Source organism: Salvia hispanica, chromosome 5 (genome assembly GCF_029641045.1).
Source record: "Salvia hispanica isolate PSC_SH4W2 chromosome 5, Shi_PSC_v1, whole genome shotgun sequence".
Classification (NCBI taxonomy): domain Eukaryota; kingdom Viridiplantae; phylum Streptophyta; class Magnoliopsida; order Lamiales; family Lamiaceae; genus Salvia; species Salvia hispanica.
Window position 1 is genome coordinate 40,865,945 of NC_142696.1, and position 26,031 is coordinate 40,891,975.

At 31.9% G+C, this 26,031-nt stretch overlaps 3 protein-coding genes across 3 annotated transcripts; 1 reads left to right on the plus strand and 2 right to left on the minus strand.

Moving 5' to 3' along the window:
- Positions 1–1,016: 1,016 nt before the first annotated feature.
- LOC125186841 (Protein kinase superfamily protein) lies at positions 1,017–3,586 on the plus strand. The gene has a single exon (XM_048083307.2). It carries the CDS (start codon positions 1,187–1,189, stop codon positions 3,362–3,364), a length of 2,178 nt encoding a protein of 725 aa, XP_047939264.1. The 5' UTR covers positions 1,017–1,186; the 3' UTR covers positions 3,365–3,586.
- Positions 3,587–5,965: 2,379 nt separating this feature from the next.
- LOC125187262 (early nodulin-like protein 17) lies at positions 5,966–6,849 on the minus strand. The gene is made up of 2 exons (XM_048083814.2): positions 6,503–6,849; positions 5,966–6,434 (listed from the first exon to the last, which is right to left on the minus strand). Exons 1-2 carry the CDS (start codon positions 6,672–6,674, stop codon positions 6,115–6,117), a joined length of 492 nt encoding a protein of 163 aa, XP_047939771.1. The 5' UTR covers positions 6,675–6,849; the 3' UTR covers positions 5,966–6,114.
- Positions 6,850–10,355: 3,506 nt separating this feature from the next.
- Positions 10,356–12,138, minus strand: J8 (Chaperone DnaJ-domain superfamily protein). The gene is made up of 3 exons (XM_048082803.2): positions 11,586–12,138; positions 11,163–11,231; positions 10,356–10,678 (listed from the first exon to the last, which is right to left on the minus strand). The coding sequence occupies exons 1-3, from the start codon at positions 11,805–11,807 to the stop codon at positions 10,502–10,504; spliced, it is 468 nt and encodes a 155-aa protein (XP_047938760.1). The 5' UTR covers positions 11,808–12,138; the 3' UTR covers positions 10,356–10,501.
- Positions 12,139–26,031: the final 13,893 nt, after the last annotated feature.

Genomic DNA, 26,031 nt, shown 5'->3' on the forward strand with positions numbered 1-26,031 from the left:
CGCTCCTTCCGTTTTAATTCATGGTTGTTTTACAATTTTACCCATATAATGCACAGAAACAATCTAATAATGCAACACGGGATGATTTTGTGAGGCTTCATTTAATCCATCCAGCATACTAATCTAATGGTTGATATTAAGAAAGAAATAGACTCTAAGGGGGCAAAGGACCCTAATGCTCCCATATATATATATATATGGTTATGATTGCCATGAATTTGACATTAGTTATGTCTTTGACCTGCAAATTAAAATCAAATTAAATTAATGTGATCAATTATTTAATTTGATTTTGATATTACTTGGTAAAAAAGTATGTCCTTGTTGAATAATTACTTTGATGGAAAGGTAAAAAAATATGTCCTAATTGAATATTCCCTTTGATGGAAAGGGTTTAATGTTTTTTATAATGTGAGTTTGTCCCTCTATGTCAATAAATAATGTGTATTGATCTCATCAAATCACACACAAGAAACAGAAAGAAACAAATCCTTGGAGTTGAGTTGCGCTGCTACACCAAAGAAAATTCGAGGAAAGTCTTCTCCTTCTTCTTGAATTGCTTCCGCTATGAATTGTCAAAGTAAGTTTCGATCTTTTATGCTTACAGTTAATTACGTGAAATACATATTGTTCAAAGATCTTGCATTATTTATATTGGATTCTTGAATATGGGAAGTAAATATTACAATGGCTTACATTTTCACATTAAAGGAATAATAATATTAAAAATTACCCATTTCCGTAATTCTGGCACATCGATCAAATAACGACGTGCATGGCTTTTTAAGCAATCAAACAATAACATTTGTCAGTAGCCATATTATAAGAAATGATTTGAATAGATATTAAAATACAAGAAAAAAATAAAATAACAATCATACCGATACCCCAAAATTCTCCCTTCAAAGCTGCAAATGCATGTCTGTTTAGTCAAAAGTTTCAATATATGGGCCCCTTTTTCAATTTATTTCTTCTTCAATTCTCTCCAATCATCCACATTAAGTTAAACCATATTTCCCCAAAACTGTTATTATCCAACTTACTCAATTTTTTCATAATTTCAGCAAACTTTCTGAGTATATAGTAGTACTAATATATTTCTATGGTTATCAAAGTCCAGCACTTGCACGTCACCAAAGTTATTTAGTTTTCTTCAACATTCTGAGAAAGCCAGAAGTGAAAAAAAATGGCTTCAAGGCAGCCATTCCCACCAAATCCAAGGCCTAAAACCAGCATAATTTTTCTTGCAATCACAATCTCTACTTCACTCATCATTCTCTCTGCAATTCTGTATTTTATTTACTATTTATGGTACACTTTAGTTCACAGGTCAAGAACCAGCCCATTTGATGGAGCTTCTCCATTGAAGCAGCTTCAAAGATTCAGCTACAAAGAGCTCAAGAATGCCACCAACAGCTTCAGTACCTCCAACTGCATAGGAAAAGGGGGTTCTTGCACTGTTTTCAGAGGAATCTTGAGGGATGGGAAATTGGTGGCTGTGAAGCTTCTTGATTCAGCCTCTTTTCAATGTGAACAGGAGTTTCAGAATGAGTTGAAGATTCTTGGTGGGATAAAGCCCTGCCCTTTTGTTGTTTCTCTGTTGGGTTTTTGTGTGGAGGGGGAGAAGAGGCTCGTGGTGTATGAATATATGCCTAACAGAAGTTTGCAAGAATCGTTATTCTCTGAATCAGACAGCCTTAACTGTGGTGATACGAGGCTGAGTTGGGGCAGGAGGTTTGGTATAATCCATGATGTTGCAAAGGCTTTAGCTTTTTTGCATAATGAATGTGGTCCTGCTGTGATTCATGGGGATGTGAAGCCAAGCAATGTGTTGCTTGACACTGAGTTCAGAGCTAAGCTTTCCGATTTCGGCTTGTCTAGGTTGAAGGTTGAGAGTGAGGGTGAGATTGGTGTTGATTTGTTCAGTCAGGATCTGTGGAAGAGTCAAGAACTTTCTGGAAACTCGAATGCTGGCGTGGGAGGGGGTGGGGAGAATGAGAGTACTCCTAATGTTGGGACTCCTGTGGAGAGCCATGAGAATGATGAGGTGGATTTTGCATTGGCTTTGCAAGCATCTGCCTCTTCCAAGAGTAGTTGTAGGGTTTATCACAATGTTATGGGATTAGCTATAAATTCTTTGAATTTCAACTTTAGCCCTGATTGTGGGAGTGAGAATAAGGGGGGTGTGGAATTGAAGGGGAAGGAGCTATCAGCAAATGAAAATGGTGGGGTGGAGTGGAGTAAATTTGTGCCATATGATGATGAGTTGAGCAGTGTGGATCATAGTAAAGAGATAAACTTGAATGCTGCCATCGTTGGTGAAGATAATGGCAGTCGAGAAGATGTGGGTGCTAAGCAATGGGGGAAGGATTGGTGGTGGAAGCAGGATGGGAGTGGTGAGTTTTGTAGTAAGGACTATGTGATGGAGTGGATTGGTAGCCAGATTTGCCATTCGACAGATTGGGACGAGGAGAAGGGGGCAGTCGAAGAGAAAGCGAGCTCGGATCATGCTAAGCATTTGTATAAATGTGAGGAAGTGGGTGAGAATTCTGTTCAAGAACCTGCATTTGAATGTAGTGGGGAGGGTGTTGAGAAGGAGGATTCAAAAAGGCGGAGGGCTCACGGAAGGAAGCATAGGAAGATGCATGAATGGTGGAAAGAGGAGGAAATGGATGAAGCTAAGAAGGCAAGTAGGCTTCTAGTGTGGAGAAGGGGTAGGTTCAAAGTGCCACATTTGAGACTAGGGAAATGCTTCAAGTTCAAGAATAGGAAAAGGTTGAGGAATGGAGATGATCATCAACACAATGCAGATGATCAGAACATGGAGTTTAGCTTCAGAAAGGGGTGGAGGAGAAAAAATCCACCGCGTTCCATGGGGAGCGAGGATCTTTTCAGCCGGGAGTTGAGCAGCACGACGAGTATGAGGGGCACGTTGTGCTATGTGGCGCCAGAGTACAACGGCTATGGCTACTTGATGGAGAAGTCTGATATCTACAGCTTGGGAGTGTTGATCCTTGTGATAATCTCCGGGAGGAGGCCATTGCACGTGCTGTCCTCGCCCATGAAGCTTGAGAAGGCCAACTTGATTAGCTGGTGCAAGAGCTTGGCTCACTCTGGGAACACACTAGAGCTGGTTGATCAAAGGCTGAGAGATGAATACAGCAAGGAACAAGCCACTTTGTGCATAAATTTAGCCCTTGCTTGCCTGCAGAAAATGCCCGAGTTAAGGCCGGAAATTGGCGACATTGTCAAGGTTTTGAAAGGCGAAATGGAGCTCCCTTCACTGCCATTTGAGTTCTCCCCTTCTCCGCCTCCCAAGCTTCACAGCCGTTCAAGACGAAGACTCAAGAGCTGCGTGGATTAGCTTGGTCGTTTCGTTGGATCAGACCAGGAAAAAGGCTTGATCAAGAATGTTTCAATATTTTGATCAAATGATGTTTATAATTGTGGATTGATGTGATCAAGTTTAAGCTTTGCCTTCTTTTATGTAGTTTTAGTGGATTGATCAGATTCTTACTTACACAAGATAGGATTCAATTGTTATCAGTTAGACCCTTTTGAATTCAAGAACTTGTGTTCCAATTGAGTTCAGCAAGACTAACAAACTTACAAAATTTTAATATGACAATTGACAAGTGAAGAAAGTCCTAGTGTGAAAGGGACAAGGAATCTACAAGACAATTGAAGTAAGGTCTTGCTTCAGTAGTTAGGGATATTTATTACACAAATGAGCCACCCCAACTGCATTGGAATCATGATTTATTATGGTTCACCTAAGTAGTAGTAATATTTGGTTGTGTAGGAAAATTTTTAAACCAAACGAGCCGAAACAGTATTTAATGTTTGAAATGTTTGGTAGAATTATTTTTGTTTATGATGTGAGAATTGGAACAGTGAATATAAATTATAAAAATGATTTCTTTCTCCAATTTCCACTCTATTCTTTGCTTGAAAATGTAGAAATTTTAAAAGATTGCGAAAATAAACTCTCTTCCAGTTGTATTATTATTTTGTTTTTTCAAGAAGATTTACTCCTACATGATTGTTTGCTGAATACATAGGTAGCGATCGACCACTCATTAATTCTGGACAATAGTCTTCAATTTGAATTTAATGCCGCCCATTCAATATATGTAATTTAATATTATCCGATATAGTTTTCCATTTGAAATTATTATTGATGTGCATTAAGTTAATATAGTTGCAATAAATTTTGGAAACTCAATTTAGATATTAAATTATGCAATATCATTTGTTTTTTATGTGAGAAAGAGCCTTATCTAAATGATATTACGAATGGAATAGTAACGGAGTATAAAATTATCTATGTATAAAATAATACATACTAGGGAACTTGCAAGCTAATTGATCGGCCATATCACTGTTTACAGCATCTCTAACAAGGAAAAGGTAAATAAAAGAGGTATATAATCTATATACCTCCTCAAAAAGTGAAATATACCCTTCTAAAAAGAAACATACTTCAAAGGAAAAAGGTATATAGAAAGGTAAATGATTTTTTAAACATAAAATAATAGTACAAAATGCATTAAAAAATATAAAGTGTGATACCTTCTCAAATATCTTCTCCCTTGGAGAATAGTTTTTCATGAAAAGATGACAAATATGGTAGTTATAAAATTTTATACCTCTCCAAAATGGGAAAAAGGTATAATACCTTCTCAAATCACGAAAAAAAAGATAAATATGGTAGTTATATAACTTTACCCCTTCCCTTGGAGATGCTCTTAACATCATATTATGTCAAAAGTAGATACAATACAAAACTTGTTTCAAAGCGTCTCATTGTGTGATTTAAATTGAAGCACATAATATGAAAGAGTCTTATTAGGTTGACAACTAGTATCTTAAATTGATAACCGATAACTATGTCAATAACATACGTATACCTTCTGTTAAAATCAATATTTACATGTCAACATAAAACATACGCATGTCAACTACATTTAATTGACATACAAATGTCTTTGTGTTGACATCCACAACATAGGTTTTTGACATAGTTGTCCGTTATCAATTTAAGATAGTTATCAACGGATCATATTTCTATATATTTATAATCATAAATACCATTAAAAAATATTGAATGATTTTATTTAGTTAAATAAGTCAATTTTAACGAATTCGATTATAAAATTAAAAATAGAAGAACATGTGTGTGTTTTATTTTATATCATATTATCAGTATTCTTAGTAGTTTTATACCGTTAAAATTAGAACACTACTATAATTTATTATTGTGTTACTGTTATTTTATTTTATTTTTTATTTCCTCCGTTCACAAAATAAAACAATTTTATCTGTGAATGAACGAGTTTTAATGTGAAATTAATAAAGTAGAAGAGAGGCGGGAAAAAAATGGGTAAAATAATAGAGATTGAAATAGGTAAACATTGAGAAAGTGAAGAAAAAATAAGTGAAATATGAGAAAAGGATTTTCATTTTAAGAAATTGAACTAGTACTCGTATGGGACATTTTAAAATAATAAAATAAGATTATTTTTAATAGCCGAATGAAATATTTTTTTATTTTTTAAATAAAAAAAAACAGTCATTGCCCGACAGAGACTTCCAGTGGGGTATGAATATATTGGATTAATATATGGGTGCGACACAGCTGTTTTTATTGGATACATACCAATTGAATTAATGAAAACTACTCTTACCAGACAAATGCTCCGCTCTTATTTTTGCATAACTAATTCTTCTTTTATATTGAAGATCATGGCGTTATGCTCTCTTATTAATTTGTTTTTGCCTACCTTATGGTTGGTGAATCCTAAAAAACAGTGTTACATTTAATCAAAACTTGTTATTCTCTTATTAAGCAAGTTAATAATAACTTTATAATTTAAGTCAGCTATTTAATAGGGTTGTTTATATAATAATATAAGTTAGGAATTTTATTTTATGGAGTGTATTTATAAATAGGTGAAGTCAAAGCTAAAACAACATAATCAATCTCATAAATCATAATCATTCTCGACGTGGAGTACAACAATTGGATAAATGAAGAGTGAAAGAAAAAATAAAAATAAAAAACACAAGAAACTTTCTAGGCACACACCAGAACCACTATCGCCACACCCCACACTAGCCTAATCCAAAACAAGCAGACACCAACGCGCCCAAAATCACCCCCAAAACTCCAATCGGCGGCGGCGCGGCGGCAGAGGTGTGGTCGGGCGTGGAAGAGTTGGGCGGAGGCGGCAGCGCGTGGACAAGAACAGAGACCTTCATGCCGCTGAAGCAGCCGCCATTGCCGCAGATAAAGTAGTACCTCTTGGGCTTGTCGAGGAGTATGAAATCCTTGCCGCTGCTCCAATTTCCGGTGGCCCCCTCCGTGGTGCAGTTGTCGTACCCCGTCTGGTTCACCTCAAACACATTGTACTGCGTTTTCTGGTACCGAAAGGCTACAACATTTGGAAAATATGATTAATTAAGGAAATAGTAGAAATGAGGGGGTATTAGTTAGACGTACAGATGAGGTCGCCCACGTAGAAGGTGTGGTTGTTGGCCCAGAGGGTGTAGTTGAGGCCGGGGTTCCAGCCCTTGTTGGCGCCCACGATGTGGTCGGTGGCCGCGCTGGAGGATACCAGGACGAGGAATACGGCGGAGGCGAGCTGGAGGAGAGGAGCTGCTGAGCTGCCCATTTTGAAATCGGATTTTACCCAATTGGGGGTTGTTGCTTGCTTCTTAATATTATGCCTACTTAACGCTTACATAACGGATCCAACAAAGTTTTCATGCCATGCTTTTAACTATAACTCATTTAATATAGCTCACCACATATTTTAATAAGAATTTCATGGATGCTGGAGAAACTCAAAAATGAAGCTCATATTAAATTTTTCTACTTTATTCCTACTACTACAAGTTAAGTTCCCAAATCACACATGAAACATTTTTGAGTGAACTATAAAAATAGTCTTTGGACTATAAGTTTATCTCGCAATTGAATCCTAGACTTTAAAAATATCCCCATACAATCTTGGACTAGCGTTTATTTCAAAATTGGTCTTTTTTCACTGTTTCGTGACGAAAATACCCTTTTAGGGAGTTTTGGGGGGTTTGGGCAATTTGGTCTTTTTACACTTTAAATCTGATATTATTTCAATGATGTACTAAATCTGATATTATTTCAAAATTATCATTCTTCTTCCCTTTTGCCATCCTTCACTTTGTTTCTTTATTTCAATATTAGATTTTACTTTATAAATTAAATTTTAGATTTCAATTTTTAAGTATCAATGAATTTTTTAAATTAAAACTATTAATTTATGGACACTATAAATATTGAAACTATTAATTTTTGTTATTTAATATAATATTCAGCTGAATTGAAGAAGTACTGATTAATCATGGACACTTTTTAAATATCAATGAATTGAAGGCTATTCTATTTAGCCTTCGTTCGGTTGTTATAATTGCTTGTGATTAAAAATTATGAAGTTGACTAAAAATTTGATAGTACTAGAAATTTGATATAGGAGAATTTTTGTTGAAATTTTCTAGTTAATTTTGATTGTTTTCAAATTAATAAATGAAAATTATATTAGTCTTACATTAGATGCATATTTATCTCAGAATAAATCGTATTATATGATCTATTTATGATTAAACTTATTAAATATTGATTAAAACTAAGGTGTCGTCGTACCTTATTGATTAAATATTAGACACTAATCAAATATTGATTAAAACTATTAATTTGTTATTTAATAGTAATTTTAATAATTAATAAAAATTTATTAATATTTAAAAATTGAAATTTAAAATTTAATTTTATAAAATTAAATTTTATATTGAAATAAAGAAACAAAGTGAAGGATGTCAAAAGGGAAGAAGAATGATAATTTTGAAATAATATCAGATTAGTACATCACTGAAATAATATCAGATTTAAAGTGTAAAAAGACCAAACCCCCCAAACCCCCCTAAAAGGGTATTTTCGTCACGAAACAGTGAAAAATGATCAATTTTAAAATAAACGCTTAGTCCAGGGTTATCTGAGGATATTTTTAAAGTCCAATGTTTAATTACGAGATAAACACATAATCCGGACTATTTTTGCAGTTCAATCAACATTTTTTTAATTTTATTGTTGCTAATGGTGTAGGAAGGGAGTTTCTAATTCTCTACATTTCTATAAAAAATAGTGTACTATGAGAATCGCAAAATACGTGAAATGACTAGAATATCCAATAATATGTACAAAAAGTACCATTTGAAAATGGCTAGTGGCCAATGGAGAGAGACAAAGAGCATTAAGTAATTCATGCGTGTTAAAAGCCACGCCCTTTCACATGCGTAGAATGTCCTAAATCAAGATTAAGGATGTCCTTTATCTTACTAGGATCTCGCTACCTTGATTCTCCAAATATATCAAATTAAAACATTACCAAACTTTTTCTTAATTGTATACTAATCAAAGTTGTAAGAGTTCCCGAAATTATGTAGGTTTGATATTTTGATATCCAACATTTCAGTCGACATATAGCATTAGCATGTTCCGTTAGTGTATATACCAAACATTATTCATGGATATGCACTCAAGAAGGGGTGAGGCAAGAACCCATCCTGCTGTAAAGTGATTACACCAAAATTAGCATTTTTTTTCTTGCTATCTAAAATCAGAATACATGAGTTTTTTCTCTTTTATATGTACCATTTTATTAGTATTGATTTTACATAAACTAAATGTTTATCATTATCATTTTTTCGTTTCTACTTCATGAGCTATTCATTTCCACAGCATGCTAGTATTAGATTTGAACATTTGAATTTTTGACTTTCTAGTACATCAATTTTGATAAAATACTTATTGTAGTAAATAAATTTACTAATTAAATAATGGTGTCATTGAATATAAAAAAGAGAAGGATAAATGATGCAAAACACCCCCAATAATTGTGTCTATGGGACCGGACAGTGAGTGAAATTAAGGTAATTACTTTTGTAGTATATGATACAGTATACAATAGGGATTTTGGCTAAAGGACTGAAATCCATTTTCAATGTTGAATAGGGAGTAATTCTTTTGGATTACGTATATGATCGATTCCTTTAATAATAATATTCTCACTTTTACTTATTGGACTTGTATCTGGTAACCATCTTTTCCAAATGCAATAAGGGGAATAATTATTATTTCCCAAGTCTATTAATTTTCATATTTCTGAGTACTTGAGTGTAGTAGGTTATACACTATACTTTATCTTTTTTAAAATTTATTCATTTTTTAATGATGAGAAGGTCACGATTGTTCCCTGGGGATGGATGCCCACAAAAGCAAGTATTGTGATTTGTGAAACAGATAAGATAAGATAAGGGTGACATAAAAAATACTGGGAAAAAAATAAAACTAAGCTAAAATAATCACAGATTCGGTTTATTTTTAACTTTCTAAATTTGACAATATTTGGTTTTCTGTTTCACTATTGAAAATCAAATAATACAATTATGAAACTGTTGATAATGATGGATGAATCTTGAATTGATGAGATATATATTACACCTAATAGATTTTTCTCGCTCGAAAAAAAAACCTATACGATTTAGCTGAAAACTGACCCTAAAATTTGTTTAATTTTCAGTCACTTGATCTTCCATTAATTACTGAATTATTAATAGTATAAAACTAAAACTAATTTCATAGTACCACATTTATACAGGTCAATATCACTTTAAATCTCAAATTGTACGTAACTTCTTTATCAAGAATTATCCAGAGCTATAAGAAATAGTATATATAAATATTTATTGGGCAATTATTCATGGTCACTAATAAAATACATAAAAATCGCACTGTTTTGTTTTATCCCAGAAACCCCAACCAAAAAATATTGAGAAGCACACAAAATCCAGAACTGCAAAGAACGCGAGATTTTTAAAACCGGTGACATCACTGCAGATAACAGATTAAGATATTAAGGTGGTATTCGATTTTCAAGATAAAATAATACAAAGATACAATCTATGATTGAATTATGAGATTATTTTAATTATAGGAGTTTGGTTATGACTAATTAATCCATAATTATCAATCTAAGATTGAGTTGTAGGGTTGAATCTCATGAATCAAACACACTATAAATTTAATCTCGGATACAATTTTACAAACCGAACTCCCCTAAGATCAACAATTCTATCATATCCACGGCCAATTACAGATTTTCGATTATGAAACTTCTAAAATAGGATAATACTAAAACAAATCCCCAAACTAGTCTGATCACGCTTGCTTCCCAAAACCGCTTATGGATTTGATTTACTAATATAATCATAAATCATTATATCATATAAATATAATAATTTACAGAGTAATACAGAAATTGGAGAAAAAGCAATTTACAATTGTGATTGAAATTGTTTTAGGTGTACATGAAAGAGAGGTATATACAGTAACCTCGAACATCTTTACAAGTAAATATTGCGAAAGATGTTGGGTTTATCTTTTTTTGAAATTAAGATGAGATATTCAGATGTAGGGATTGATGTGAGAAGAGTAATCTCTGATTCCAGCTCCTTCCCATCCCATCCATTCCTCCCACAAATCCCAATCTTGATCGTTCATTCCCCTCATCTCCTCATCTTCCTCTTCATACATCTCCGCCTCCGCCACCGCCATCTCTCCTCGCAAATTGCTCATCACAATCTGCACCAACAACATTCAATCAAAATTTGGGACTGTATTATAAACTAGAAAATAATTAGAAATATTTTGATTTTATCATAACATAGTTTTATTACTGAAATTTGTAATTTAACTAAAGTACTAGTGTGTAATTTGCAATTACAAATGGTGATCAGTTTACTATTGTGGGTAGGTCATTGAGAGCGACTCGCAAACTGCTCAATTAATATAGAAATTAGATTTATTGCAACATCATACCTTTTTATTTAATAAGGTCAAGTAATAAAAAGAAGCATCAAGCATAAGTATAAGGTCAAATATTAAAAAGAGTACAAAAAAGAAAACAAAACAACGACCCTTCGTAAATGAGGAAAATGAACAATGATGCTTATCAAGACAAGTGTGTAGCCAAAAATCCACATAACTAATCTAATTAACCCATTCCCAAATTGTAATATTCGTATAATTTTAAAATTCAGAGAAATAATCTATTAAGGTGACTTACATCATATGCTTCATTAATTTGGTGGAATTGGTTTCTGCCGTTGTTTTCTCTGCAGACATCAGGGTGATACTGCAACAAGATTAAAATAACTAAAGATCAATAACTCAAAAAATTTCTTAACCAAAAATTCATAGTTAATACATGGATAACTCTACCTTAATATTCGGATTATAACGGTTATCAAGTAAAATAATTTTTTGCATATTATGTGTGAGAATTTTTTTAGATCACTTGAAATAGTCAAACATACTCTCAAAATGAAAATACTATAATATACAGTAATTCATTAAAAAAAAACTAGATAACCAGCTTAGTTAGAACGAAATAAAATGACGAAACAAGAGATTAGGATTCAATGAATTCTTGATCATTTCAGCTATAACAAATAGGCAATGAATTAGTAGAAATGATTGGAAAATGAACCTGAAGAGCAAGCTGTCTGAAGGCCTTCTTAACCTCGGATTCAGATGCACCTGGTTGAATCCTCAAAGTCTTGTAAGAATCAAACACAGCAGCAGAGGAGATGCAAGATACCCTAAATCCCTTTCGATTATTACGATTCCCCAAATTTTTTCTTAACAAATCATTATCCCTTAATTGAGCCCAATAACCAGACGCAGAGGCGCAACCCAGAGCAGCAGCCATTTAAATTCCAGATGAAGAAAGGGAAAAGGTGAAATTTTTATCTCAATCCAATCAACCAAAAATGAATTTCGAGATTTAATTTCAGGTTTCGAATGCAAAATTTAAAGAATTGTGAGTCTTTATATTGATTTCTCGGAGCAATGGGAGAAACTAAACAGAGCAGTTTTCAAAAGGGGAGGCTGTTTGAAAATTGAAATGAATTGTATGAATAGAGAATTGTTTGGGGAGAGGCCTTTTATAATAGTTTCAATCCTCTAATAATTGAATAAACAGTCAAAAAATTCGATGGTTTTTGTTGAAGATGTGAAACTTTGTGAATGCAATTAATGGTATCAAAGAAATGAGGCAAAGAAATAATCAACATACAATTTTTTTTATATTATATACACACGTCAAGTCTGTGTGCGGTGGAATGGTATTTTTCACATAAAACTAATCCATATGTGCCGTAGATTGCACGTTCAATCGAACTATAGTCTTACGATTTGGGAAATGCTAATTAATTTAGATTTGGATCCAATTAATTTTTTATTCGATTCCACTTTTGGAGTTATAATTTACTAATTTACCTTGATAAATAATTTTGGATATTTTGTTGACACAGTTATTTTAGGAAATCAACTTTAATATAGATTATGAATTAATTGTCATGGTCTTAATTAACAAACTACAAAATTCAACTACTATATTTAATTATTAAATAATTTATAATTTTTTAATATAGTAGTACTATATAATTTCATTTAATCATATTATAGTTTAGTTTTTAGTTTATTCTTAATTTATTCTTCTATAGCTTGTGTTTTTGTTAATTTTTCTAAACAAATCATGAGATAAATACAGTTAAATTTTGTAAATAAAAGTTTGTTTGATAGTAGTATAATATATTCTCAATTTTTTAAAATGAATGAAATGATAAATTGGGATTTAATTTTTATAAATTTATAAAATAAAAAATACCAATAACATTTTTTAATATATTTGAATTAAACTAGATGTATAAAACAAAACAACAACATTAAATTACATGTACATATATGCATATAAAACGGCATCATTATACAATTAAAACAACATAGCTTTATTGGTGAAAAAAATAATTACATTATATTTTAAAATTTAAGAAGATGTGTTCATATCGATATTATGTTCAGTAGATAAGTATTACTCCCTCCGTCTCGCTTAAGATGTCACATTTCCTTTTTTTGGTAACTTTCTCTCTCCAATTAATACACTCAACCACTTTTTCTCACTCCTATTAAAATATTCATCTTTCTTTATCTCTCTACTTTAATACTTACACTCACCTTCTCTCTCTCCAATTAAACACTTTAACCAATAACTCCTAAAACCCCGTGCCGGCTAAGCAATGTGTCATCTTAGCCGGGACGGAGGGAGTAGTAAAATTTTTCCGTAAGTTGTCTTCCAACGACTGTTCATAACTCGAAAGATTTAATGTGGATGGAGTAGACTTAGACTTTCATGTTATTACCTAAGTAGTATTAACATAGAGGGCGGTAGGGCTAGATATTTGTTTAATTGGGAAGTAGACGTTCGTGTTTTCTTCTTCTTTTTAGTTGATAAATGAGGTTTATATTTTTGGATGAGAGAAAAAAAAAAGGAGAGAAAAGACATTGTTAGTACAAACCTATCTCATATCGGATATTTGAGGGGAATTAGAAGGTGTATATAATTCATGTTCAACCCCAATTAGTTTGATGCCTTTTGGGAGTGACCAAAAATAAATCCGTGCGGGCTTGACCCAAAGCGGACAATATCAAACTAATGTTTGCCGACGCCGACATCCTGACAAGTGGTATCAGAGCCAGGTTGGCGTTGGGTCTGGTCCGATTTGCGAGACCCATGTTTGAGTGGGGCCAACGATCCGTCTTAGTCGAAGCCCATTATGTGTTTCGATGTGGTCTCGGTTTGAGGGGGAGGTTTGTTAGTACAAACCTATCCCACATCGGACATTTGAGGGAAGTTGGAAGGTGTATATAATTCATGTCCAACCCCAATTAGTTTGAGGCCTTTTGGGAGTGACCCAAAAACAAATCCGTGCGGGCTTGACCCAAAGCGGACAATATCAAACTAATGTTTGCCGACGCTGACATACATGGTGCGACGAATCAATTAAAGGTCCTTGTCTTAAATTGCTTACGCATTTTTATGGTATTTTCTTATATTTTTTATACTTTCATAACAGATGTCAAATTTTAATTTATTTTAAAATAGATGTTGTATTTTTATTTATATAAAAAATTCTCTTCATATCAAATATACTATTTTCTCTCGTCACTTAAAGCATAAAATAAAACTCTTAAAATCTCTTGTTAGAGCATCCGCAGCGGTTGAAAAAAACCCGTCCTTGTCAGCGGCAAGGACGAGGTTGTCCGCTGATGGGAGCTGTCTGTCCGTGCCGCTGAGCACCCTTACGTGGCGCTCTCTGATTGGCCAACGGCTTAGCCGTTGGCATATTCAAATTTTTTATTTTTAAAAAATTTGAAATTAATTTAAAAATATATTTTTAAATTAAAAAAAAAATATTTTCCCACTTCCCAAAAAATTATATCCGTTTTCTACCCACTTTTAATTAATTATTCAATTTTTTCTCCAAAATTCACATTTTCATCTATAAATACCCCCACTTCAACATAAAAAAATTCCCATAACACTTTAATTATGGGAATTTTTAATTTTTAGGATTTCAATTATGTATTTTTTTATTTTCTAGGATTTTAATTATATATTTTTATTTTTTAGGATTTTAATTATGTAATTTTTATTTTTTAGGATTTTAATTATGTAATTTTTACTTTTTAATCTATTTTTTATATGTAGAAATATTTTTAGTAATTGAAGTATTTAAATTGAATAATAGAATGGTGAGACCCTTGAGCTTGTCTTTAGCTAAGAGCACGGATGTGAGTGTTGTGATCTTAGCTAAGGACAAGGAGTAAAAGTGGGTCCGGGCCCACCTCCGTGTTCTTAGCTAAGAGCACGGATAAAGATGCTCTTATGATCCAAGTATGAGATTTATTATGGGATGGTAAAAATGTAAAATATGTTGACGATCTTATCCGTGGCGTGTCTATTCATTTTGTCCAACTCAGATTTTTTTTTACTATGCTTTTCAATTTAGGAATCTGCTCTTTTGGTTTCCCCGAATATTCCCTATTTTTCCATAATGTTTTTGTTTACCACTATTTTAAATTTTAACACCTTTTGTAACTTCAGCTGCCTGTTCAAATAAAATAAGATTGTAACTTAAAACTGGGATTTTTTTTTGTTGGATACATTCAGTTTGATATAATTATTAGTTTTTTGTGAAAATCTTTTTTTTTTCTTTAATTACTTTGGTATATTGCTATTGTGGAAAGATTTTGGAGTACTTTACACAACATTTTCGACTTCATTTACAAATGGGAAGCAGTTTAGAGTTGTATGTCCATTTGTAATTAAAATACTTCGTAGGATATAAAATTTTAGTATGATTGGTCAGGTGGTTATACGAAAATAATTCAATGAATTAATTGATTGTGAATTTATTTCATTATCTTATCTTTTACATAAGCAATCTTCTATTTATCTATTTATCAATTTATCAGTTTATCCTATCCATTCAAGTAAATATTCAGAAATCTACGGGAACAAGTTCAGCTTTTCTTTAGATTGATAATTTTTGTTGAAATCTGGAAATAATTACAAATCCAACGCGATATTTAATCGCAGGAGTTATAAGATTTTTTTTAATGTGCATGTTTTTTAAATATCGGACGCAGAAGAAAATTAAAGAATCTTTAAATACGTCTAACATTTATAGATTAATTTGATGGTTTATTGGTTCGTATTTACAATTGCATTCTCTCTAATTGTAGCTCTAAATATATATAAAGATGGTTTTTTTTATATATCTGAGAATCTGAGATGAATGAATTTAAGGTACAAAAGAAAAGCACATCATTTTGTATTAATACTTTATACTACTATGGGGTTTTGTACTTTTGTTTTCTGAATCTAAATCAAAGCAATTTAGTTGATATAATAGTTTTAAACTTTTAGATAAATCTAAAACATATGAAATTGCAAGTAATTCAGAATTTTGGATTTATCTTTTATTATCTTCATTTTCGTCGGTCTTGAAATCATCATGTGTTTTTTTAATGTAAATCCTCTGCATTTTGTCTTTCCTGTGGATGATTGTATTGTAAATAAGTGGATAAAGTTATGAGATTATAAACTTTTGATTTGTACTGTAATTGAGAAAAGAGCTGATGTGGCGCCACGTGATGCTCTATGATCCACTGAAACCAATTTAGCACGTGGAAGTCATTTATTCGATCACTGGTTGTATTCATCTTTCATTTTTTTTTATCGTATTAGTATTTATTTTGGTCTTACATTTTGTCCAGAACCGGTTCCCTGATTTTCGGTTAACGGAACCAGAATCGGCCGGTTAATTGAGGAGCTGAAAATCGGAAATCTGATTCCGATTCTGACTGGAACCAACCGATTCCTAACCGAGAATCATGAGATTACAATTTTATTCAATAACGACATGAATATTATTGTATTTTTGGTGTGTTTATTTGAATTTTCACGTATTATTTGCTATATTTCTGAATGTTGGATTTTTTTTTTAGTATTGAATTATTTAAAGTTACAAATAATTTCAGATCAAAAGTACACATCAGTTTCGGTTCTTTAACCGGTTGGTTCAAACCGGAACCGATCGATTTCAGTTCCAAGATTTATGAAAAATTGAAACCGATTAACCTGTCCGGTTAGGGTTTAAGTGTGATGACATGTTAGATTGAAGTGAATTTGATTGAGTAGAATTTTCAATCCTAATTTTATTTTTTACTATCAATTTAAATCAATCTAAAATTATGATTATGCTAACACAAATTTTATACTACAACTTGGTCTAGTATATTATAATGTCAAAACACATTTCGTCAATTTTAATTAGCATTGTTCATTGATATTAATTCTGACTTTTGCCATATAAATTGACGGAGTCGATTTTAATTTTAACTAACTTCAGCATATCTCGAACATAAAAAGACTAAAAAAAAGGAAAAGAGAACTCTATAGCTAGATCAATACGCGTGCATACATACAACTGAATTTAATTGATTAATAACATTGTCGGTTCGAGTATAACTCAATAGAAATATCGTTGCATTGCCATATACGAATATTAAATTATACTCTTTCAATTATTTCCAATTTTCCACTTTAACATTTCAGCTTTTCAAGTTTCAGAATCTAATTACTGCACGTCATCGTTTAATTGTTTGTTATTGCATTTGCGTTGAGTCTTTGACTAAGTACTCACCATTTACTACTGAAATTTAATTCAACTGTTAGAGAAATTATACGATCGAGTTCAATTAACTATATTCCAGGATTTTTATTAAGGGTAAAGATAAATTAACAAAAATTGTACCTATAAAATACCCTCAAATTTTAAACCGGTTTTTATTTAAACCGGTTTTCTTGTTAATTATTATTTCTTTAATTAATTGCCCTTTTGCTATATTTGTAAAGTTCAATCAATATCAAATTACATTAATATATATGGAAATAGAGTATGAAAATATTAAATATGGATGATCACTTCAAAATAAAGTGCCACTTATTTGGAGAGATCGCATAAATCGAGGTTACACTAATTGGTTGATACCATTTTCATTTTTCCTAAAGCATTAAACATTACTATTTAATAAAAAAAATTGAATAAAAAATAGTATTATTATTTTATTGGATGGCAAAGCATTACGAAATATTTAATAAGAAAATATTTGAATGCAAAATATTAGTATTATTATTTGGTTAAACGATAACATTAAAAAACTAAGTATACATGTAGTTGTTTATATAGTACAATGTAACTTATAATTTTAAGAGTTATTTAATAATAAAATAATTAGATAAAAAATATCGATATTATTTCGTTGGATTAGCAATAAGAGATTATGTACAAATGAAGGAGTAGCATTTTTTATAATTACAAATTAAATATTACTCCGTATTTAATAATGAAATAATTGAATGAAAATGACTACGATTACTCCAATTGATAATCACAATAATAAGAAATTAAGTACTACATATTCATTTAGTTATTTTTATAAATTGAAATTTTAACAATTATTTAATAATTAAATGTGAATGACAATAATTATTTCGTTGGATGATAAAGATTAAGAAATTAAGTATATAAATAGTCATATTTATAACTTAAAATTTTTATTTAAAAAAGTTAATAACAAAATAATCAGATGTGAATGACTATGAATAAATTGTTTGATGATAACACTAAGAAATTTAGTATATATGCATGTAGTTGTTTTTACAACATAAGATTTTAAGAATGATTTGATTATAAAATAATTGAATTAAAAATACTATTATTACTTATTTGGATAATAACACTGATAAATTATGTATATATGCTTGTAGCCATTTTTTTTAATTCAAAAATTTCAAAATTATTTCATAATAAAATAGTTGGATGTGAACAATTGTGATTTTTTCATGTGATGATAATACTAAGAAGTTAAGGAATCAAAATAAACATAAGAATTTAAAAACTAACGAATTAGATTACTTTCTCTGATAGATATTTGGCAACCAAACATGGCCTAAAAAATCAAGCATATGTTCGTCCATGTTATTATTTTTATAGCTTAGAATTTTAAGAATTATTTAATAATAAAATTGTCAATGGTTATGAGTGACTATGATTATTTTGTTTGATGGTAACACTTAGTAATTAAGTATACATGCATATAGTCATTATTTTAAGTATATATTGATATAGTCATTTTTTTATAATAAGAAATTTAAAAATCATATAAGAATAATTAGATGCAAATGCCTATGAGTATTTCTTTTGATGATAGCACTAATTAAGAAATTAAGTATATATGCATGTAGTCATTTTTATAAGTTAGATTTTAAGAATTACTTAGTACTAAAAAAATAATTGGATGCGAAAACTATTGTTATTTCTTTTGATAGTAACACTTTTTAATTAAGAATATATTCATATAGTCATTTTTAGGTGTATAATTTACAAATTTTAAAATTTATTTAATTATAAAATATTGAATGTGAATGACTATGATTATTTCGTTTGATGATAGCACTAATTAAGAAATTAAGTATATATGCATGTAGTATTTTTATAAATTTAGAATTTTAATTAAGAATTACTTAGTAGTACTAAAAAATTAATTAGATGTGAAATACTATTGTTATTTCTTTTAATAGTAACACTTATTAATTAAGAATATATTCACATAGAAGATAATTTACAAATTTTAAAAATTATTAAATTGGAATATAATTTAATTGGATGTGAATGACTATGATTATTTCGTTTGATGATAATACTGAGAATTAAGTATGTATGCATGTAGCCATTTTATAATTAGAAATTATAAAAAATATTTATTAATAAAATAATTATTTCATTTGATGATAAAACTAAAAAATTAAGTTGAAGGAAGAAATATCCTCATTATTGTTAATGGAAGAATAAATTATACATCTAAAGTATATTATGTACGTAATTCGTTGCAATTTGCAAAGATGTAGTAGTAAATTATTTCCTAAAAGTGAAAACGCCGATTATGGAAAACTTAATTTTTCCTAAATGCTCATAGAAGGGTAATCACGTACTACATTGTTGTAATTAATTATGATTCATTTATTGTAAATATAAAATTCCTAAAATGTCCAACTTTGTATATACAATTTTTGTTAATTTATCACTACCCTTTTATTAAATCTTTCAATAGTTATTCAAGAATTATACTATGATCTATCTATGATTATACATTATTATATTTTATTTTTTATTTATCCTTACATGTGGGGTTATTAAATCTTTCAATAGTTATTTAAGAATTATACTATGATCTATCTATGATTATACATTATTATATTTTATTTTTTATTTATCCTTACATGTGGGGCTATTGTCTATTGATATGTCCAGAGATTTTATTTATTATTTTTTATATTCCCTAATTTTGACTTTTATTCTAATTCCAGAATAATATATTAAAATGATAACCAATCATCATCCAAGAATAGACAATAGCGTCCTAATCTTAATAAAAATATCAGCCACGTCAATTCTAATCTTATTTTATGCTACAATATTCCATTTTTTGTTGTTTTTGTTTTTGTTTTGGTTAGAAAATTTAAATATTCAATGTATATGTGTACTTTAAAAAGTTAAATACTCCCTCCGTACCAGTTTAAGAGTCACTTTTAGAATTTTCCATATTTGATCATATAATTTTACCCCATTTTTCATCAAAATTACATAAAAATGTCATTATCTATATTAAAATAAATCAAAACAAAAATCAAAAGTCAAAAAGGGACCCACCTTCAACCAACTCCACAATTTCACTTCATTTATTACACACTCTACCATCTCATTTCATTTATTACACACTCCACCATCTCACTTCATTTATTACACACTTCAACTCTTTCTTAAAATCCGAGCCATAACAATAAGTGACTCCAAATATGGGACAGATGGAGTATTAAAAATAAAAAAGTGAAAGAAATGGATGACTGATACTCTTGATATTTTTAAATTGCGTGCACAATAAGGAATGTCAAGCTTCCTGGGTCCAGAGAATCCACTAGATCACAGGGTCTAGGAACTCACGGAACACTGGAAGATCTCGGTCGTCGGACACACAGAATATCTTTTCAAAACCCTCAACCACGTATACTAAAATTAGTATAGGGAAGTAGGGATCGATCCCACGAGGACAGATGCGAAAGTATGCATTCAAAGGGGTTTTGGGTGGTATGGCTGCTGCCACGCAACTTGGGGTTGAGGAATTTATACTAGACTTGGTAATTGAAATTTGCTACGCTAACAACTAGATCTAGGCAGAAATAGGAAATATGCATATAAACTGGAACAAGCGAGACAATATCTAGATCTAAGAAAACTATTCCCTAAATTACCTAGACCTGGGAAAACAACTGAAGGTGGGGACCATTTTCTGAAAAAAGTAGAGTACGGTTAAAAGGCTGCAAAATAACTAACTAAATGACTAACTAACAACGACATCATCTTCTCCAACCTTTGGCATGAAACAATCAGTAAAAACAGAGAGATGACGTAAATCGAAACGAAGCAGACTGAATTAAAAAGCAGTAAAACGAAGAACAGTTAAAACTAAAACAGATCTACGCTACTAGACGAAGCGACATGAAAACGAAAGCAGAAATCAAAATCCATGCACAACTCAGTTTCCCCTGTTCAGATCCATACTTCGGATGCTAAATCCACTCCGGATCCAAGCATCCGAAACAACCTCCGTTCAAAATCATCTCCATAACTACAGATTCGCCGATTCACCACAGATCAACAACTACAACTCTAGATCAACAACTACAACCACAGATCAACAACATATTTCCCAGATCAAGTATATAAACATCGAAACAACAGAAAATAACCATCAACCTTCGAAATAAAACTCCCCAGAACATAAAATCAACGTAGATCAACACAAATCAACACCATCATGACATAAAATAAACTTCATAGAATAACGATAAGTAGCAACGAGCAGTCGACTTCCAAAACGTTGAAGTTCGACGGAAATCAAAACGCAAAAAAACTGAAAAGTAAACGATTGTATCTTCGCCCTCCGTGAGGACGGTGTTGCAACAGAATTTTTCCGAAGATGAAATCTCTAACTACCCCAGGATCCCCATTCTCCCAAGTGTGTGAGTGTGTGTGTGAGCTGAGAGCTAAATCATGTATATATCGTGTGTTGCATGCTCCTCTTTATATAGGCGTGGAAGTGGGTCCAGCAGGGGCTCTTTTGTGTGAATTGTCTTCTTTGCCCTCAGCTTTGGACTTCCTTCGTCTAGCCATTTTTTTCCTTAATTCTGCTCACTTTTCGTCTCTCTCCTTCGCTGGTCTGCTGCCTTCAGTACTTCCTGGACTTAGCGAATTCCTTCACACACCTGGCTTAAAATTTGTGTTAGACCCAGTAAATGGTGACTTTTGATCACATAACTGATGCATGAAATTAGCCTTATCAACGACCCATATATGCCATGCAAACCCCCCCGCCCCCACTTTAGTGATCCACTAAAAATATTTAATTACATACAATAAGAAACTCTAATTGATATCGACCCAAACATGGTAAATGACATTTACTTTATTTATAGAGTGATAAGAATTTCATTTCTTATATCTTACAAATAAAATGGATATATTATATATAGTTCAGAATATTGTGAGAATAAAGATAAAATAAAACGAACAAAAGTAAAAGACTTGGGCCAGAGCATGATTGGGCCATTCCGTTGTTATAACTCAAATGAATTAAAGTGTCAAAGAAATTAAGTTCAATATTAATTATGGATATTACTATTATTTTTATTAAATGTTAACCTCAAATGAAATACCAAAGATATTGCTAATCATATTTGAATAAACTGCATAGCATAAAGGATTAGTACCTGGAAAGCAATAAACAGGGCTAAAACTTAAAAAAATTTCCAATCATAACTGAGTAACTAAACCTAATAATATCAAACTCAGAAAAGGAACATATACTAGAAAATGCAAAAATGTTAATCCTTGACTTACAGATTACTATATGTAATCAAAACATACTAAAAGGATCTCACTTAGATGCATCAAATATTTGTGTGTAGTTTCCACACATAAACAATATCTTCAAACTGAAATAAACATAACGTAATTTCTAATAATAATCAAAAAAGAAATTTAAAGACAATAACATTTTGATGATTTCTCATTCTAAACATACTATACGATCATGAAATACAACTTCTAAATTGTTATCTGACTTGTCTGCAAGATTTGACTCAATAATCTGGACACAACGGACCTTAATGTCTGGAATGATTTTTTGATTATCTGTATAGAAAATAATAAGAACTAAAATTTCTCTTGCTGATGTTGCTAATTTTGTAGAAGGTGAATAATTATGAATGATGATAGACATCTATATACCGATTTAGGTATTTATAGGACAAAAAACTGTAAGGATATTGTTTAAATAAGCAATGCAAGTTCCCAGAATGACACAATGTTGACCTTCCAAAGAGTTAGACAAATATTTTAAAACTATTGGACTAAATATCCACTTATACACTTATTTTAGAAATTAAAATATTTTTACATTTTCTGATTTTATTCTAGTCGAATAGAATAATAAGTTAAAATATCATAGTCAACATTCAAATCAATTAACTTTAAATTTATCAAAATCTAATCTCTATTCCCGTGCACGGTTCAATTAATTTTTTCGAAAACTAATCAATAGATCACTTTTTCATTACTTGAATGTGAAAACAAAAAAAACTAAATTTTCATCTACAAAATATTTACAATAGATTCATATATGTAAATGTTCTAAAGTTTTCATCCTATTTTTTCTCTTCTAGATTTATCTACTACTCCACTACTTTTTTCTAACATATTCTATTTATTCCTAGATATTCCTATTATATAATCTTTTTTTAATTAAAAAAACCAGGCTTAATTTGAACTTATTTCATACAATAACGCACTCCCTCTGTTCCTTGTTAATAGAGACACTTCTTTGCGGTATGAGGATTAAGAATTAATAGTGTGTTAAGTAGATGGTGTGTAAAGTAAGAGAGTTGAAGAGAGAATAAAATAAAAGATAATGTTACTTTTTTGCCAAAAATAAAAATGATTCAATTATTGTGGAATTTTTCAAAATAGAAAAATGACTCATTTAGCATGGAAATGGAGAACGTTCTAAAATAAGGATAAGGTGAAAGCTTTTATATCTAAGTAGCAGTAATATTAGTAGTAGAATTTCTTATTTTTTGTTTATTATTTTATGAAGTACTTAACTTTACTTACTAAATTATTTTATGAATCCATATAAAAGTTTCTTAATTATTGATAAGGCTAATTTCTTGCATCGGTTATATGGTGAAAAGCGTTAGATTTTGCTGGGTCTAACACGGTTTATAAGCCAGGTGTGTGACAGAATCGCTAGATCAAGGAGGTGCTGAAGGAAACAATCTAGCGAAGGAATGAAGTAAAAAATGAGCAGAACTAAGGAAAAAGAAGGCGTGAAGGAGGGAGTCAGTAGCTGAGGGCAACAAAGTCTATCTATACCTCGCTGGGCCCCACTCCAACGCCTATAAATAGAAGAGCATGCAACACACAAAGGATCCCTTTTTTTTCGCTCACTCTTAGCTCACACACATAACACACACTTGGGAATGGAAGATATAGGGTAGTTTCGGTTCCGAGGGGGTTTGTTCTTCAGAATTTCAGTCGCAACACCGTCCGCTTGAGGGCGAAGATACAATCTCTTTAAATTTCAGTTTGTTTGCACTTTTACGGTCGAACTTCACTTTTGGGAGTCGATTCGGTTGTTGATGCTACTGATTATCTATTCACTTCTGTTTGTTTGCGTTTATCTGTGATTTTTCAAGTTGATTTACATAGATCCTGTTGTTGAGAGTTTATTTTGACAAGTTATATGTCGATCTCTGTTTTTGCTGCGGTGGTACTCGATCTGGGAATTTGGTGATAGATCTGTGGTGTGTTGATTGATTGGAGGTTGTTGTTTAAATCTGAAGTTAGGAAATGTTTCTTTTGGTTGGAGTTTGTGTCGGACGCTTGGATCCGGAGTGGATTTAGCGTCTAAGGTTGGATCCGAAGCGAGGAGGTTGAGTTGTGCATGGATTTTGAGTTTTCCGCTTGCTTTCTGTTTTACTTCGTCTAGCATCTGTAGATCTATTTAGTTCTTCATTGTTACTCATTAAAATGGTTTAGATTCAGTCTACTCTGTTACGATTTGGTTCATGTTATTTTTATTCTGAGTTTTTGCGCAATTTGGTTGAAGAAGATGATGTCGCTGTTAGTTAGTACCAGAGTTAGTTGTTTTGCCAGCTTTTCGTCCGAACTCTTTTTTAGTCATGGTCCCCACAGTCAGTTTGTTTCCCAGGTCTAGGTAATTAGAGTAGTTTCTTAGATCTAGTGATAGTTCGGGTAGTTTTCGTGCATACTTTTGTTGTTTCGCCTAGATCTAGCTGTTAGCGTAGCAGTTTTAAATTCCCAAGTTATGTTTCTTTTCCTCAACCCAAGAAAAATGCGTGGCGGCAGCCAACCCCAAAAACAAGTCCAAACGACCAGGATTTTCCAAACAAGCATAGAAAATCACATAGCTTTTTTCATCAATTTTTTGTCCTAAGACGGCTCCCACAGCGAAATCGCTTGCATCACACATTATCTCGAAAGGATGGTTCCAGTCTGGTGCCCTGATTATTGGTGCTGATACTAACATGTCCTTAAGCAGCTGGAACGCCCTCTCGCATCCTTCGTCAAAGACGAATTCCACATCATTTTGTAACAACCGAGTGAGTGGTTGAGCGATTTTTGCAAAATCCTTAATGAACCTCCTATAGAACCCTGCATGGCCTAGGAATCCTCTTACCTCTTTTTGGTTCGTGGGGTATGGTAATTTTGATATCACATCCACCTTTGCCTTGTCTACCTGGATACCCCTCTCAGAAACCACGTCACCCAGGACAATGCCTTCAGTCACCATGAAGTGGCACTTCTCGAAGTTCCACACTAAATGCTTTTCCTGGCATCTCTGCAACACTAGATCAAGGCTGGCTAAACAAGTATCAAATGAGTTCCCATAAACGGTGAAATCGTCCATGAATATCTCAATGCATACTTCCAACAGATCCGAAATGGCATTCTTCGGTATGCATATGTGCCAAAAGGGCACGTGAATGTGGTCTTCTCTTGATCCTCTGGATTAACGTAGATTTGGAAATAGCCGCTGTATCCATCAAGGAAACAAAAATACTGTTTGCCTGCCAATCTCTGTTATTTTCTTTCTTTTTGACAGTTTATGAACGCAGGCTTCCATTCTGGAAGTTGGGCGAGCTCATCTGGGTCAGGGAGTGGCTAATACAAGTGGCGAGTCAAGGAATCTACATCTACCATCACCACCAGATCAGGATTGAGGACGGAGGATCCATTCCCGTTCGAGTTAGAGAGTGAAAAAGAGTGGAATTTATCGGGAGAAGAGGACCCAAAGTCGTCAACGAAAACAGAGCATTCCGAGACCGAGGAGGAGGAAGATCCAAATATGGCTCATCTAGTAAATCCCGATCCGGAAATAGGGTC